At 46.7% G+C, this 15,982-nt stretch overlaps 1 protein-coding gene across 1 annotated transcript in view; it reads right to left on the bottom strand.

Moving 5' to 3' along the window:
• Cnih3 (cornichon family AMPA receptor auxiliary protein 3) overlaps positions 1 to 15,982 on the bottom strand; it is a 97,734-nt gene that overhangs the window by 41,088 nt on the left and 40,664 nt on the right. The window contains exons 2-3 of the mRNA XM_051186478.1: positions 11,062 to 11,130; positions 7,101 to 7,148 (exon numbers count right to left, since the gene is read on the bottom strand). Coding sequence (XP_051042435.1) covers positions 7,101 to 7,148; positions 11,062 to 11,130 — 117 coding nt within the window. The remainder of the gene's footprint in view (positions 1 to 7,100; positions 7,149 to 11,061; positions 11,131 to 15,982) is intronic.

Here is a 15,982-nt window from a genome sequence, read left to right as displayed (position 1 = left end):
CTCTACTCTGGATACCCAGGAGGCCTCTGAAAAGAATGCAGACAGCAGAACCCTCTCAAGATCTACTGGATTAGAACTTTCTGGATGCCGTTCATCCAGAAAGATGTGTGTCAAATGTCTCCATAGGGGAACCTCCAGTTCCAGTAACAAATAGAGACACCAGACTGGCATTTTCTGTTTCCAGATATTCTGCCAGCATGTGATTTCCACAAAATGGCACCAAGGGCTCCTTGGAGAATACTGTCCCTTTGCCCTGTGATTGTGTCCTTCCTGCTCTGTCCCTGACTTGATCCTGTGATGAGTGATGAGTTCTAGGAAATAGAATGCTAGTAGGTTTTACGTAGACCTAAACTTTGAAAACCCACTCATGCATTGCCCCTTCCACCCGGCACCATGAGGGCAAACCCTGGTAGGTGTGGGAGATGAGATGTGGAGCAGAACCAACCATTCCAGGGGTGACCAACAATGAGGAGCGAAGGGCTTAAAGAAGCCTTGTGAAGGCAAAAAGGCTCCCTCCGTGCCATGCCCCACCAAGACCACAGAGTGCAGCCTACACCCCATGGATTCAAGATAAATGCAAATGGCAGCTACAGTATACTGGCCTGGTTCTTTTTTATGATGGCCATAGAAAACTGATCTGTGTCAGGCAGCTGTCTGGAGCCAGTCCATTGAAAAGCCAGCATCAATGTATTTGTCATGGATGTGACTATCAGACCCTTGTGTGACCCCTGCAGCTCTCTGGGAGGAGTGAGGTAAGGACAGGCCCAGTCCTTGGGCTTCTAGCTTCTGGCTCAGGGAACTCATGACAACACTATTTACATGGTGAGTAAAATGTTCTGTCTCTCCCTCTGACTCACAAGGAGTTTGCCACAGAGTCCCTGAAAATGAATCATTCATGAGACAAGGTGTCGGAACTACTTGCAAGTTTTGTTCCAGGATATTTTTACTTTCCTCAAGCATTCCCTTCAGGGAGAACTATCCCACCACGAAGTTAAATGGTATTAGGAAGGATCCCCCAGGCCCTGTGTGGCTCTCAGGATTCGTGTCTTCTATTTAAAATAGATGAGCTGTGTTACTGCAGAGGTGGCCCTTACGAGTTACATTTTGAAGCAAACTAATGGCTTGCCCTACAGCGTAGAGATTCAGACTATGGACTGTTTAAATGTACTTGCCTTCTGATTTCACTCAGGGACTATGGACCCATAGGTCTCCATTTCTCCATCTGTTCAGCAGGGCTAATAGCACCTACTTTATGTACTTCACAGACTTGCTCTAGGGACTCCATGAGCCAATACCTTTAAAGACAAGAGTAACTACTGCCATTGTTCCACCATAGAAGTCCCCAAGCCATGGATATTTCTGGTCTGGAAATCTTATCTACATGACAGATGGCCTCTCTGTGGCATTCCATACAATGGCTTCTGAGTTTATGTGTCCCTGTTCACTGCATTATGTCCTACAATTAAAATATCTCGTCCCCACCCCACCACACCCTGGGGCCCTGCAGGAAGAACAGCATTGATAGCTAAAAAAGACTTGAAGCCAAGGCAATTCCTGTGGCAGAGAGAGCCTGTGATGGGGGGCGGGGACATCCTCACCATCCTCCTGACTCGTCAGTGCCCAACAGATATTACGCACCAAACAATGTGGATCTTTCTCGAGCTTCTGGCCGGCAAATGCACTGAGTATTTAGTCACTGTCTTTAGTTGGAGAAATTAGACAGACTTCGAGTCTGTCTATCTGAAAATTTGTGAAATCAGCAAATGGAGTGAGCTCTGGCACAGAACAGTACCACTTTTAAAAGAAAGATATAAAAAAGAAATTTGGGATGGTGCGATTGCTGAGGGTAAAGGACTTGTCACACAAACCTGATGTTCTGAGATCAACCCCCAAAACAACCTGAAGTGGGAAGGAAAGGGTCACTCCAAAGATGTCCTCTGGCTTCCACACATGTGCTCTGGCACACACCCCCACATCATACACAAACAACAATAATGACATACAATTACAAGATGCCCCCATTACAAAGGACACACATACATGGTTCCACTGCCAGCCCTCTCATGTGGATCTTCACTGTCCCCCAAGAGCTTGTCTGCCACCTGCGTAATGCTATTGGGGGGTAGAGCTCATAAGAGACAGAGCCTAGTGGGAGGCTCTTAGGTCACTGTGGATGCTTCCTCAAAGAGAACGGAGGGACCCAGCCTCCTCTTCATCCTCTTGGTTTTGTAGTTCCTGAGGCGAGTAGTTCTCCCTGCCATGTACTCCTGCCAAGACGTGCTAACCATGAGGCCAAGGTTACCTGAGGCCACCTGACTCCAGAAAGTGTGAGCCAAAGTAACTGTCACCCCTTTATGCATGAATTGTCTCAGGTGTTTCATCACAGTGACAGAAAGCTGACTAATACAGCTATTGCCATAATAGTATTAGATAATAAATCATTCTAAAATTCAATGTCTTAAAACAAGAGTAATTTACATTTGTTCAGGTATCTAATAGGTAGGCAGGCTTGTGGGATCTAGTGGGTTTGGCTCTGAGTGACAGATGGTTCAGGTGACTTCCTTGGTACCTCATTCTCCTCACACCACTGGGCTGGCCTTGGAGGCGTCAGTACTTACAGAGGGAAAGGGTTCCCAGTGGTTCTGAAAGCCTCAACATGTACAAACATCTAGCAATATCCCCGTGAACAAACCTGGTCCTGTGGATAAACCCTTCTTCAATAGAGAGAAGACATAAGATTGTAGCAGGAAGGATTACAGACCATGGACACAGGTGGAACCAACCACAGGGACATGTGGCCCGTGTGGTGGCACAGGACAGCGGTCTCAAGAGAACCACTTTGTTTGAATGCTCTGCTATCTGGTTCTTGGGTCTCTCTCTCTCTCTCTCTCTCTCTCTCTCTCTCTCTCTCTCTCTCTCTCTCTCTCTCTCTCTCTCTCTCTCTCTCTCTCTGGCTTAAAGCCTTATCTTGTGATTTTTCACTGGACCTTGAAAACCATGAAGCCAGGCTTGGATTATAAGTGTTTGTGTAACCATGTGTGTGGCAAATTGAGGCTACAGGGCCCCCTCCTTTAACAGAGGTGGCTTGCATGGGAAAGTGGTTGCTTCTGGAGCCTCTTTGTGGAGTTTCTGCAATAGATTCAACTGGTGTTGGCAGCTTTATTTCATACCTGGGCTCCTCTCTGTGACAGAGGCACCATCTGGGAAGCTTGGGCCAGGGAGCATGTGGGCATTCCTGTAGTCCTACTGCCTCTGTGATTGGTCCAGGGTTGAACCCAGAGCATCTGTCCTTCCAATCAGCCCCACTACCTCCACAAACCCCACCCACCCCTCCACATCTCAACCAGAATTCTCAAGAGGAGACTAGAAGTGGTCTGCACACAAGAGGTGATTCCATCCACTAACACCAGAAAACCTGCCATGGAACCAGACATACTCTTGGAGAAACTGGGACTTGAAGAAGGATCCCAGAGTTGTTAAGCAAGAGTGATATTCCAAACTAAGCAGCCAAGTCCCTTGCATTGGGCAAGATCAACCAAACTCACAATCACTGCAGCCCTGGCTCTCCCAATAACCAAAAGAACGCCAGGACTACCAAATCTGAGGCCTGAGGATTGCTGTCAATAAAGCAAGTCCCTCTTTATTCTCACCCTAACTCTTTGGTTCCCACATAAGCCCTTCCCTGAGGTCACTCTGAACCCACAGATGCAGTAGGCCACCCCTCCCAAGTCTGCCCACCATGAGAAGCCTGTGTGTGCCTGGGAGCAGACATCAAACCTTCTATGATGTGTCTCCCAAACAGAGTGTATGTACAACAACCCACAACCTACTTATTACACACCGGGAGAAGAGAGCAGCACAAGGAGCCACAAAACATGAATCATAAGCGCAAGTCAGCACCAGCACCCTGCAGTTCAGACAATTACCCGAAGAACACATTTTCTGATAATTATAGAGCTAAAAATGGATCCACTCTGCAGCCCTTTCCTTTCTCCCAAGAAGGCCGGGGAGGTGGCTCCGCAGCAATCAACTGTGGAGACACATCCATTCAGGGCTGTTTGGGAAGCTGGTTCCAAGAATTTCTTGGAAGGTACAATTCCCAGAAGGTGGTGATGCTAACTAGATCCACAAGGCCTTTCCATTATCCCTAACATGGGCTCATAGCTTGGGAATCTGAGCAAAGCCCATTGGAAACATGAACAATAGGAGGGGAGGCCCAGGCCCTACCACTTTTGTTCACAACCTTGTCTCCAAACCACAAATGGTACTTACCTAAGATGATGGAAGGATGTCACCAGCCAAAGCATCATCTCAACCTGTGTGCCCGTGGAAATGCCATAAAGGATTTTAGGAGGAGTGAGGGGCGGGTCAGTAACAGTGACATTCATTAGGTGTTAAGTACATGTAAACTGCATGTGTGTATTATCTACTTTAATTCTCAGGATAATGCCATAAGGATGAATTGTTATTGTTCTCTCACTTAAGAGTTGCCCTGAGGCCTGGGGACATAGCTCAGTGGTAGAGCACTTGCCTTGCATGCATGAAGCCCAGTGTTCAATACCCAGTGTTATCCTCCTGAAAAAGAGGGCCATCCTGAGCCATACCCCACAGGTCACACAAATGCTAAAGGTAGGGGTAGAATTGGAAGGTGGATGTTTGCACACTTCACCAGTGTGGTAGCTTGAATAGAAATCTCCCCGCCCTGTAGGCTCACACATTTGAATGCTTAATTACCAGGGAGTGGCACTGTCTGAAAGGATTAGAAAGATTGGAAGATGTGCTGTTATCACACACACGCACACGCGCCCACACACACGCACACGCATGCACACACGCACACAAACGCACACAAACGCACGCGCATGCACACACACACACACACACACACACACACACACACACACACACGACAGCTAAATAAATAAATAAATAAATAAATTCCGTCTCTAAGGGCAAGGGCAGTACATAGTAGATATCTGGTATTGTCCTGGCACCGCCAAAATGAAGACTATGGCAATACTCCTAACAAGAGGGACCAAATTAGCTATTATTTATTCACTTATTAAACACAAAATGAACATCTTCAATAGGCTTTTCATTCACTATCACCATATGTGATGATCAACTTGACACCTTCCAGAGCATTCTAGCAGCAGAGACAGACCGTGTGCATAGTACACTTACACACATCTGTGGGGATAGCCTACAGAGTTCCCATTGGTCAGGTGCAGAAGTCTCAACAACTGGGAATTACACCCAGAAAGAAATGAGTTCTGCTGCCATCATTGAAAACAGTCTCAGGTACCCAGGGCAGGCAGACACAACAGCAAAGAATATATAGCAGCATCTTAGGCCGAAAGCCAGGCTTGGGGCAAGAGCTTGGAGCCAAAGGGAGATTCCTAGGAGGAGTAAAGTGATGGGCACTTGACTGGCATCTGTTTTGTTAACCCCAAGGTGCTGGCCACTCCATGAAGCCAGAGAAGCACGAGGCTGCAGGGAGTGACCTCACATACCTCTTGTGCCTCCATCTGTCGGCTTGGTGTTCCTGCTCTCTGAAGCCTATCTTAGACTGTCTTTCCTGGTGTTGCTCACCGCAGTGAGCAGCAATTATGTCTAACTAGCATTGGAGGCAGCAGCCAGAAAGAAAGGAGTAAGGAAAAGGCACTTGGAGTACAATATTTCCTGAGTAAACCGCTACTATCTATGGTTTAGAGGGACAGATGCAAACCACATGCAGATTTGAATATGACAACGCTAATTCTTGAAGAGCTTACTTCACACCCTCACTCTGACCTTGGAAAGCCTAGGGCATAAGACCATAAGCAGCAGGACCTGGATAGGGTAACCCCCAGTCGCTGCCTCCTATGGCCGGTCTGTGGTTCAACAACAGAAGGCTGGGTGAGGCTAAGGGAGATGAATATGGTGATCACCTGCCACAGAACACAGGGTGATGCACTCAGGATGGGAGGGTAGCAACCTGGGATCTGAGAAACAACAGTTTGATTGTTGCCTTCCCCAGGCTTGTATCACTTAGGTATTATCTTAAGAAACAAACCAGAGAATGTGGAATTGATGATCACTGGGGCGGGTTACTGGTATCTGTGACATTATCTAGGAAGTAATTTGCACATTTTTCATGCAAATTATATGCCATTGTCTTAATCGTCCTTTATTCCTTGGCTCACTAGTATTATCAAATACATGCTCTCATCTGAGCATCCCTGCTGAGACAAATAAGATGCAGAATTCTAACATACAGGGTTTCTTAGAGAACCTTAAAGGGCAACTGATTAGCTGGAGAAACGATGGGCTTCTAGATTAGGCTCCCTCCAATGAAATACAGAAAAGAACTTGAAAACTTTGTAAAAAACTCTTTCCCTTGTGTCAGTGCTGTTGGGGTGCTTGGTTTCACAAAAGTCTGTATTTGGGCAAACAATGGCTTTCCTGTGACCAGTGTACTGAGGTCAGTGATGGCCACTGGCTCAAGGCCATGAACTTTGCATATTTCAGCGGTGAGTGCCTCTTTGCTAAGCTTTGCTGACTTACTTTCCTGACTGGGAAAAAGCAGGATCTGAACAGACAATGCCAAACATCCAGCCTGGCTGGCATGCATGCACAAGGGCTTCCAGAAGGAGCTTGGGGCAGTTGTGGTCTACTGCCCACCCCCCCTTGACAGCACTTTCCTGTCCCACCCCTCCAACATACTCAGTGATCCTGCTGAAAGGCCAAACTGCAAAGCTGAGTGACAGGTTCAAACCTCAAGACACTAGTTAAAAAAAACTTCCTGTCATTAAAATCCTGAGCCCAGCTCAGACAGGAACAAAGACTGGGAGGTGGCAGGAGCTGTAAAAGCCTACCATCATAAAAAAGAAAAGGGACGCCCTACATCTCCAACCAGAGAGCCCCTGGACATGGCCAGTGTGTTGCTGACACCTGACTGAAGGCCACCTCCTCTAATTAGTCCCTCCTGCCTCTGAAGATTTCCAGAGAACTAAGGTCTCCTCCCACCTAGCCCCCACCCCATCCCCACTGCCATTCACCTGACAACCCCTTTCGATATGACCCTCCCTCCCTCCATCCACCTGGAGGACCCCTCTGACCTTTCTCAGAAGGAAGCAGATGCGTTCGATGTTCCTCAGCCGCTCTCTCTGAGGCGTGCAGGAAAGAAAGGAAACAGGAGGTTAAGGGTGGCTGAGGGTATGAGGCATGCACAGTATACCACACAGAGGAAGCGGAACTCATGGAGACACAGGCTAGGCAAATGCCAGTGGCTCTTCCCAGCAGAGTCTGAACCTCTGGCTTTTACCTCATCACGGCCACATGCTTGCTTTCTGTTCTTTTATTCTGTTTTGTTTCATTGTTTTTTTTTTTTTTTTTTTTTTTGTTTTTTTGTTTTGTTTTGTTTTAAGAGACAGGGTCTTAATTCTGGAGCTCATTGTGCAGCCTTGGTTGGCCTCAAACTCATGGCACTCCTGTGCCAGTTTCCCAAGTGCCGGTTTTATAGGCATGAGCCACTGTGCCTGGTGGAAATCCACCCTTTAAAGAACTCCCCTGGCAGGCTGGGGCGATGACTCAGGGGGTAAAGTGTTTGCCACTGCAGGCATGAGGACCTGAGTTCAGATCCCAGAACTCATGTAACGAGCCAGCTGTATCGTCACACATCCTTAATCTCAGTACCAGAAAGGTGGAGACAAGAGGACCCCTGGGGCTTGTTCACCAGCCAGTCCAGCCAAATCTAAAACTTCCAGATTCATTGAGAGACCCTGTCTTTATTATGACGATGATTTAATCGTGGTGTGTGTGTGTGTGTAAGTATGGGTATGTGCACATTGTCCCAGGTATCCAGAGCCCAGAAGAGGGCATCAGAGCTCCTGTAGCTATAGTTACAACCTATGTGGGTGCTAGGAACCAAACTCGGGTCCTCTGGGAGAGCAGTAGGGAATGTTAACCACTGAGTCATCTTTCCAGCCCTATAACAGATCCCACCTTAAAAAGCAAAAGCAAGACAAACAAATCTTAGCAGAGAAACTGAGGAAGACACATAGCACCAATACACATGTTGACATGTACTTGAACACATGTGCGCACACATACACATGAGCATGTACACACTCCTGGCAAAAGCATGCATTCTTCTTTTCCCACCCAGCATTCATTTTCCTATGGTCGAAGTCCCCACAACGGATGGTCTGGATGCAGAGTGGGCACCATATGCTCACTGAGTATCTCAGGCACAGGACACTTCAGTGGATCTCAAGAGCAGCAAGCTTGGATCCTCATTAGTAGATACTATCTTGCTTTGCCTTTTTCTATGTGAGTGTACTTCAAGGAAGCAAGCCCTCTCTGGACTCAGGTTACCAACTGTGCCCTGAGTTCTGACTTTTCTAGAGTCCATCTGTCTCCAAGGACTCATTTCCAGGGAAAGATGGCATGAAGCTGCCCACAGCAGACGTTAGATGCCCCTAGCTTCCTTTCTCTGGTATAACTGTCAGGACTTCTGAGCAACGCCGAACACAGCTGTGGCAGCTCTGTACTTCATTACGGAGGTAATTTAGTTGCCATAGACATAATGGTAATGAGTTTCCTTGTGGATCAGGAGAGGACAGGTGGCCCGGACACTTCAGTTTCCCTAATTGAATCATAAATACAGTGATCTCTGTGCAGCCCATAAACCCAGAGGAAGGAGCCACGTCATGATGAGTTATTGTCCACATGGCAGGGAACACAAGCTATACACATGAGAGAATTCATACAGAAGCATATACAAGCAAGAGATGCACATATTCCAGCAAGCTGGACAGGAAAACACTGTCCCTGTGACAGAGACTTCCCAGTGGGGACTGAGGATGCAAACTGAACCCTCCTGGCCCTGGAAGAGGTCCATAGGGTTAGGGTTACTTGAAGCTTTAAGGCATCGTAAATCTATGGGGCATGGGTTGTAGCTCAGGGGTGAGGGCTTCCCTAGCAATACCCAAAGATCTGAGTTCTGTGCCTACCATAAGACAGTGGGGGGGGGGGGGAAACCAAGTGGATCTTATGCCCTCATTAAGAAATGCATTGCCTCTGTGAGTTTGAGGCCAGCCAGCACCTCAGGAGGCAGAGGCAGGTGGACATCATTGAGTTCAAGGCCAGCCTGCTCTACAAAGTGAGTTCTAGGGCAGCCAAGACTGTAACACAGAGAAAACCTGTCTTGAAATCCCTAACTCCACCCCTCCCCAAAAAATAAATGCATTGCACAGTCAGTAATTTCTTGGGACCCAAGTTCCTCTAGGGCCAGAATTGTCAACCAGTGAGGCCAAGTCTGTAAGTCTCAGAGCCTGAATGTTGCTCTACTCTGGAGGCTTCAAGGAGGTCAGAGGACTGGAGCAGTTGAATGAAGTGGCTGGAACACTTCATTCCCTGCTGGGAAGTAATGCCCTGACAACAGGGAAAATCATAACATGTCTATGCACTTGCCTAATTACAGCTTTTAGGATTCTTTTGGTTTTGTTTTTAATCCTTCTTCCCCAGGGGTACCTTGAGCTCTAGTCTGTCCATGTCTGGGCTTCACAGGACTCAGCTCCTTAATTAATCTGATAACTAATTAGAAATGTTGCTGTAATAGGAGTTTACAAAAAAAAAAAAAAAAAAAAAAACCAGAGCTGAATTAGTTCAGTGGTAAAGCACTTGTCTTGCCTATGCAAAGGCTTGGGCTCCACCCCAGCACTGCAGGAAGAGAAAGGGATAGAGGTCCATGCCTTCATCCTTCAGCATTCGTTTCTGTTTCTGGCAAGTAGATCTGGATGTTAACTCATGACTGCTGTTTCTGCACTATCCTCTTCCAGAAGCACCCCTTCCCCTCTAAGAGGAGGGGGATATGCAAATCCTAACTTAATGCCTAAATAAAGGCATGATAAAGTCCTGATGCTGAAAACAGACTCCACAAAAGCTTCTCCAGGCTGGGGCAGGTGCCTGCAACCTGGCATGGAACCGGCATGGTGGAAACAAGGGGCTGAACAAATTTTCCCACTTACTCTGCTCGGGGATCCTGCCTCAAAACTCCAGATAAGCTGTGGGAGGGAGCTCAGGCTCCTGACTTCCAGGCATTTGGAGATGAACAGGCTTGGCTTCAAGCCACCCTGAGCACCTATGGGTACTGACGAGCAGGTGTGTACTTTTGGTGCCAAACTCAGTGTCCAGAAAGACATGAGCCCCTGGGCAAAAACCATTCAGGCCTGGCAGAGCCAAGTTATCACAGGTGAAGGTAAGACTGGTGGAAAACAAAGTGGGTTTTAAAAACTACAACTTTTATGAAATACACTAAGCTTTCAAGTAGTTCTTTAGGGTACTTTTACCTAACCCAGTTTGCTTTTTATAGCTGACTTTGAAAGAGTTTGGCTCTACTTTATAGAATCAAAGACTGTTATGCCAAAGCAAGGCTTAGATATCATAAAGCCAAGTCTTTTTCAAGAACCAACTTGAGCTGGTGGTCAGAAGACAGGCTCTGGAGATGAGCAGAGCTGGATTCCAGACCTGACATCCAGAAACAGATCCCAGAGCTCATCCACCAGACCACACCAGATTCCCTGATGTGCAACAAGCTGACCCCAAGCCACAGGCACCAGAGATGAAAGCCCACCAGATAATGGGGCTGTTCCTGGTACTGCATTTATCCATCTACCCTCCATGAGAAACCCAACCAATGCCCACCTCCCACAGAACAAGAAATCCATACATGGTACTTGCACACCCTGCAGACATGCCAGCCAACACAGAGCCTTTGTCTATGGTCATAGATAAGGACCCAAAAGTCACTGGCACCAGGCTTTGAGGACTCAGCACCATAGTGCAGCTGCCCCCCCCCCCACAAGTCACAGGAACTGATACATTTGGCTGAGTCACAGGAACTGATACATTTGGCTGGCAATGTATCGCAAGAGCTCAGCTGGCCTCAGCAAGGAACAGAGGCAGGACCAGGATAATACATTCTCCTTTATTCTGTTCTTTAAAATCTCCACGGTACTTTGTGAGCCCAGTGACTTGAGGGGAAACTCCCTGCCAACTACTGGCACCACTACTTACGGCATGGACAGGGTTACACTGGTCAATAGGACTCTTAAAATCTGTCCTTAACTCGTCAAAGGCGATGATCTGAAAAAGAACACATACTGTTAGGATATTGTGCCCATGTGGTCAGTGCCCTTACCAAAAACTTCCTGCAGCCCCTCCCCCCCCCACACCATAGGAAGAAAGGACAGAGTGGAAGCCACACAAAACTGGCCAGGAGCTGACCCCTGTCAAAACTGGCAATGGGCACATGGGTTTGTTGTCTTCTGTCTACCATGTTTGCTTGCTGTGAAACTTCCCATGTAACTTTTTTTTTTTTTTAATGTTTTCTATTCCATCTGCAGCCTGTACAAAGGATGTAGAGAAACTATTCTGATGCAGCAGAGTTTGGTAAAGGCATAAAAATGTTAAATTTCCAACCAGTGCTTTTAGCATCTCCCTTGACAGACACTGCAGCTTATTTATTTATCTTTTTGTTTGTTTGTTTGTTTGTTTGTTTGTTTGGCAGAAATGCCCATTGTAAGTAAAAAGAAGTTGGGGGAAAGGAGGAAAGATGAGGAAGCTAAGCTGTCATGATGAGAAACAATCACATCTCTAAATGTCCAAAGACTACATCAGCAGCCCCAAACAGGCCATGCCTACTACTGCAGGCTCTGGGGCTCATCTGGATATAGACACCAAGCTTCCTAGGGAGTTATGGTTCCCCATTTGTCAGAGGAGGGGGATAAGAAGCGACCTTCTGCCACCACAGGTTGAAGCATGTCCCATCCACAGAAGGAACCATATGAGGGTAAAGGCTCTCAAGTCCTCATCCTAAACCCAGCCGTCCTGTCTGCTACGGGGAGCTTAAGTAGCAGAACACAGGTGCTCTCCTTTCTTGATGGGAGCTTTGGTAATCTCAGCAAAGTCTCTTCACAGCTACAGTTTGGATCTTGAATATTCCCTGAAGGCCCATGTGTTAAGGGGTTCATACCCAGCTCATGGCACTCTTGGTTTGTTTTTTGTTTTTTTGTTTGTTTGTTTTTGTTTTTGTTTTTTGTTAGGTTGTTTGGGTGGGTGGATGGGTGGGAGGCGGTTTGGTTGGATAGAGTTTTTTTTGTTTTTTGAGACAGGGGTCCATGTACCCTGGACTGGCTTCCAGCTTACTATAGATGTGAGGATGACCTTCTGCTTCCATCTCCTAAATACTGAGGTGACTTGTGTGCACACCCACACTTGACTCACGCAGTGCTGGGGATGTAACCAAGGGCTCCAGGCTAAGCAAGCACTCTACCGATGGAGCTACCTCCCAGCCCATTGCTATATTGGGTAGTAAAACTTTAAGAACTGGGGCATAGTGGAGTTCAGACCTTTTAGTTCTATTAGGTTGGGTTATTTTTTGTTTTGTTTTGTTTTGTTTTCCTTCCTGACCACTTAGCAGTGCCGAGGTGGACAGGGCTCCTGTACCATGTGGCTCCCTTTCCACAAAGTTCTTCCTGACCATAGACCCAAAATCACAGTGCAACAAACCATTTGATGACACCAGGAGTTAGCCTAACCCTTTCTTCCTTATAAGTTGTTTATTTCAAGTATTTTGTCACAGTAAGGGAAAGATGAGCATAAGTGAACATACCCTCCACAAAGGCACATTTCAGGGAACCTTGAGTATGTGGCAGAAATGAGAAAGCAAGAAAGCCAGCTTAGCCCCCAGAAAGCTCCTGACCCACCCCCATGGGGCAGAGACAAAGAACGGAGCCCAAGTGAGGGTGGTGACCTTACTCTGCAAAGCAGTGTATTTGCAGCGTCCGTGTGTTCCCCTAACTTCAACATGTCTACAGAATTGGAGGAACACACTAGCGTAACTTAACCTCTGATGGACAGTTGGGTATCTAGCCAGCACTTCCCAGGGGGATCACTCTGCTGCTGGCTCCAGCAAGATGAGCATTGTCTTCACTGGACTGACCTATGATTCTTCTTAAAGTTTCCACCCACAGCCGAGGTCAGAGCAGTGAGCCGCAGCCTGCAGGCCAGGCCAGCCTGCCGTCCACTCTCTCATAACCTGTGGGCTAAGAGCGACTCTCGCATTTTTTAAAGAGTTGAAAAAATATCATCAAAAGGAAAATACTGTTTTTATAACGTAAAAAAGTATGCTAAAATCAAACCTTGGTGTCCACAGATAGAGTTTTACTGGTGCTTGGTCAAGTTCCCTTTCTGTGTATTGCTTTTGAAGACTCTGAGGTGAGACAAATATATCTGCTAACTTTTTTTTAGAAAAAAATAGTTGATCCCTGGTCTATTCTTGTAGCTGTTCTTTAGATCAGTGGTTCTCAACCTTCCCAGTGCTGCAACCCTTTAATACAGTTCTTCATGTTATGGTGACCCCCCAACCATAAAATTATTATCATTGCTAATTCATAATATAATTTTGCTACTATTATGAATCATAACGTAAATAGTTTTGGTGATAGGAGATTGCCAAAGAGGCACATCCCACAGGTTGAGAACCATTGCTTTAGAGAGTTGGCATCCCATACAGCGGCCACTGGCCATATAGGCTAATATTTCAGTTAACAATTTTATAAAATTCAATCTGTAGTCATTTGTTAACTGAAGGGGAAAAAAAACAAAAAACACCAGAGGTCTGGGGAGATGACTCAAGTGGTAAAGTGTTTACCACAAAAGTATGGGGCAGGGAGGCTGAATTTAACCATCAACATCCCTATAATAGCTGCAGAACATAGTAATACCAGAACAGGGAAGGCAGAAACAGAGGGATTCCCTGGGGCTGGTTAGCCACCAAAACTGTACAAATCTGTCAACCCCAAGTTCAGTGAAGTATCTTGTCTCATAAAGTGAAGTGGAGAGCAACTAAAAAGATAGCTGCACACATGCAGACACAAATGTATATACAGACATGACCATGTACCTATACTATGCACACACACATACACACACAGCCACATGAATCTGTTATCCATCACATAGCTCGTGCATAACAATCATTCAGTTCCTGCAGGAATTTCTACAGAGCAGTGCAAATGAGAGACACATGGAATGGGACCAGTATCCTGACATGGAGCCTGTTAGGGATTGCCACTATTGTGCTCTTAGCGCATTTCTATTCCCTAAGCAAAATCTTTCTACCTATTGTTTATGCAAAACAGTGCTAGGTCATCTCATTATCCTAATTATCAACCACTAGCATGACTGACTGGACACATCCACCCAAAAATGTGCCTGTCAGAACTGAACACCATATCCAAAGTAAGGCTGGAAGGCACAGATCAAGAGCATCGGTTGCCATCTCTACTCTGCACCCTAAGCCTCTGTGAATGCATCTTGGCTGTACCAACTCTGGATCTTCTCTGTGTGCTCCAGTTAAACTGAATCCACCTCATTCTACATGAGTATTGTTGGCTTTGGGAGCCTGAGAGAGGGCAGTGACCTATTCACTCTTCCTTAAGCAATCCAGTTTAATCTTCTGAGACATACCCCATCTCCCATATGTACATCCTGATAAATGCAAAGTGCTCAGCCTCCTCATCAGTATCCCCCACTGACTATGGGCTCAAAACGGGACCATGAACAGACTTCCACCTGTCTTTCCAGCACCAGGGAGGCTTCTTGGGCCTGATATTTATCCAGCTAGAAAGACAGACAAAGCCTTATATTTTGATCTTGTTCCCACCCAGACTCATGCTTGAATCTCTGTCCTTGTACATGAGAGCGCAGGAAGGTGAACCTGTGATGACTGGGGTAGGGGTGCCTGGTTGTAAAGGACAGAGGAGCTGCTGAGAATCTTGAGGCACTCAGTCCCATGCCTGGGCTACAGCCTGGTGGAGACAGGAAGACTGTGGATGCAGCTCATGCCAGTGAGCTCCACACCATGTGAGCTATGACCTTTCTGATGATCAGGCTCTTCAGTGTGCCCACTACCCCAAAGTCACAGCTGAATCTGTCTACTCAGTTGAAAACTTCAGGAGGCATCTTTTATACTCAGTTGTGCTGGCAACTTGGGAGATACTAAACTCCACAAGACACAGCTCCCAGCCTCATGATGTTGCCCTGTGTGTGGCTGTAGGATACATGCACACAAACAGATCTTTGTATTACCAATGTAATAAGGGCCATAACCAAGAAAATCACTATATTCTTCACAGGGTCACCATGTCAGGTGTTGGGCCATGTACCACACAAATGTGCATCACTTAATCTTTGGACTCCCCATGAAAGAGGTCTATTATTGCCCCCAGTTTATAGATGGAGAATGACACCAAATGTGGCTCTAGTGGCACTCCAGTGCCAGACCAGAATCCAGGCAGTACCCACAAGGCTGTTCCACAGAATAAATATGGATGAGGAAGTGAAGACTCTGAGACACAGGGGAGGATGAGCAGCTGGCCAGGAAAACACAGCAGTGTCCCAGCAGAGCGATTTAGGCCATCCTCTGCCTGTCTAGATGCCAATCTGCAGATTCCTGGCCCTGCCTCCTGCTTGTGTCTGAGAACAGGGGCAGCATGGTAGAGAGCAATCCTCAGGCCCTGGAACGTGTGAGTGTGAAAGGCACAGGGATGCTGCTGTGGTTGGAGGTAGCTAGATGAATGTCTGTGACTCGGCTATGCACACCTGAGCCTCCTGTATGTCCCAATAATCCACTGAACTATGCAGCTCAGCACCAAACAGTACTAGGAAAAACTTGAACTCCTGATATAGTCACGTCAAACTTCATGCTCATTTTTCAAAATTTAGTATAGTAAAATTGACCCTTTTAGTGAAAGCTCCTTAAATCTCAGCAAATGCACAGTCCTGTGCACATGCTGTGATGGTGATATACTGCTTTTATTGCCCCCCCATCCCCTACCCTCCTCCTGACTTTAGAAGTCAACTACTCTTCCACCCCTAATACTGCTTCCTGACTGTCAATCACCATATCTACTTTGTCTCTAAAGCTTCATCT

Source organism: Phodopus roborovskii, unplaced genomic scaffold (genome assembly GCF_943737965.1).
Source record: "Phodopus roborovskii unplaced genomic scaffold, PHOROB, whole genome shotgun sequence".
Taxonomy (NCBI): Eukaryota; Metazoa; Chordata; class Mammalia; order Rodentia; family Cricetidae; genus Phodopus; species Phodopus roborovskii.
Note: the sequence above shows the minus strand (reverse complement) of the source record. Positions and strands in the feature narration are given on the sequence as shown.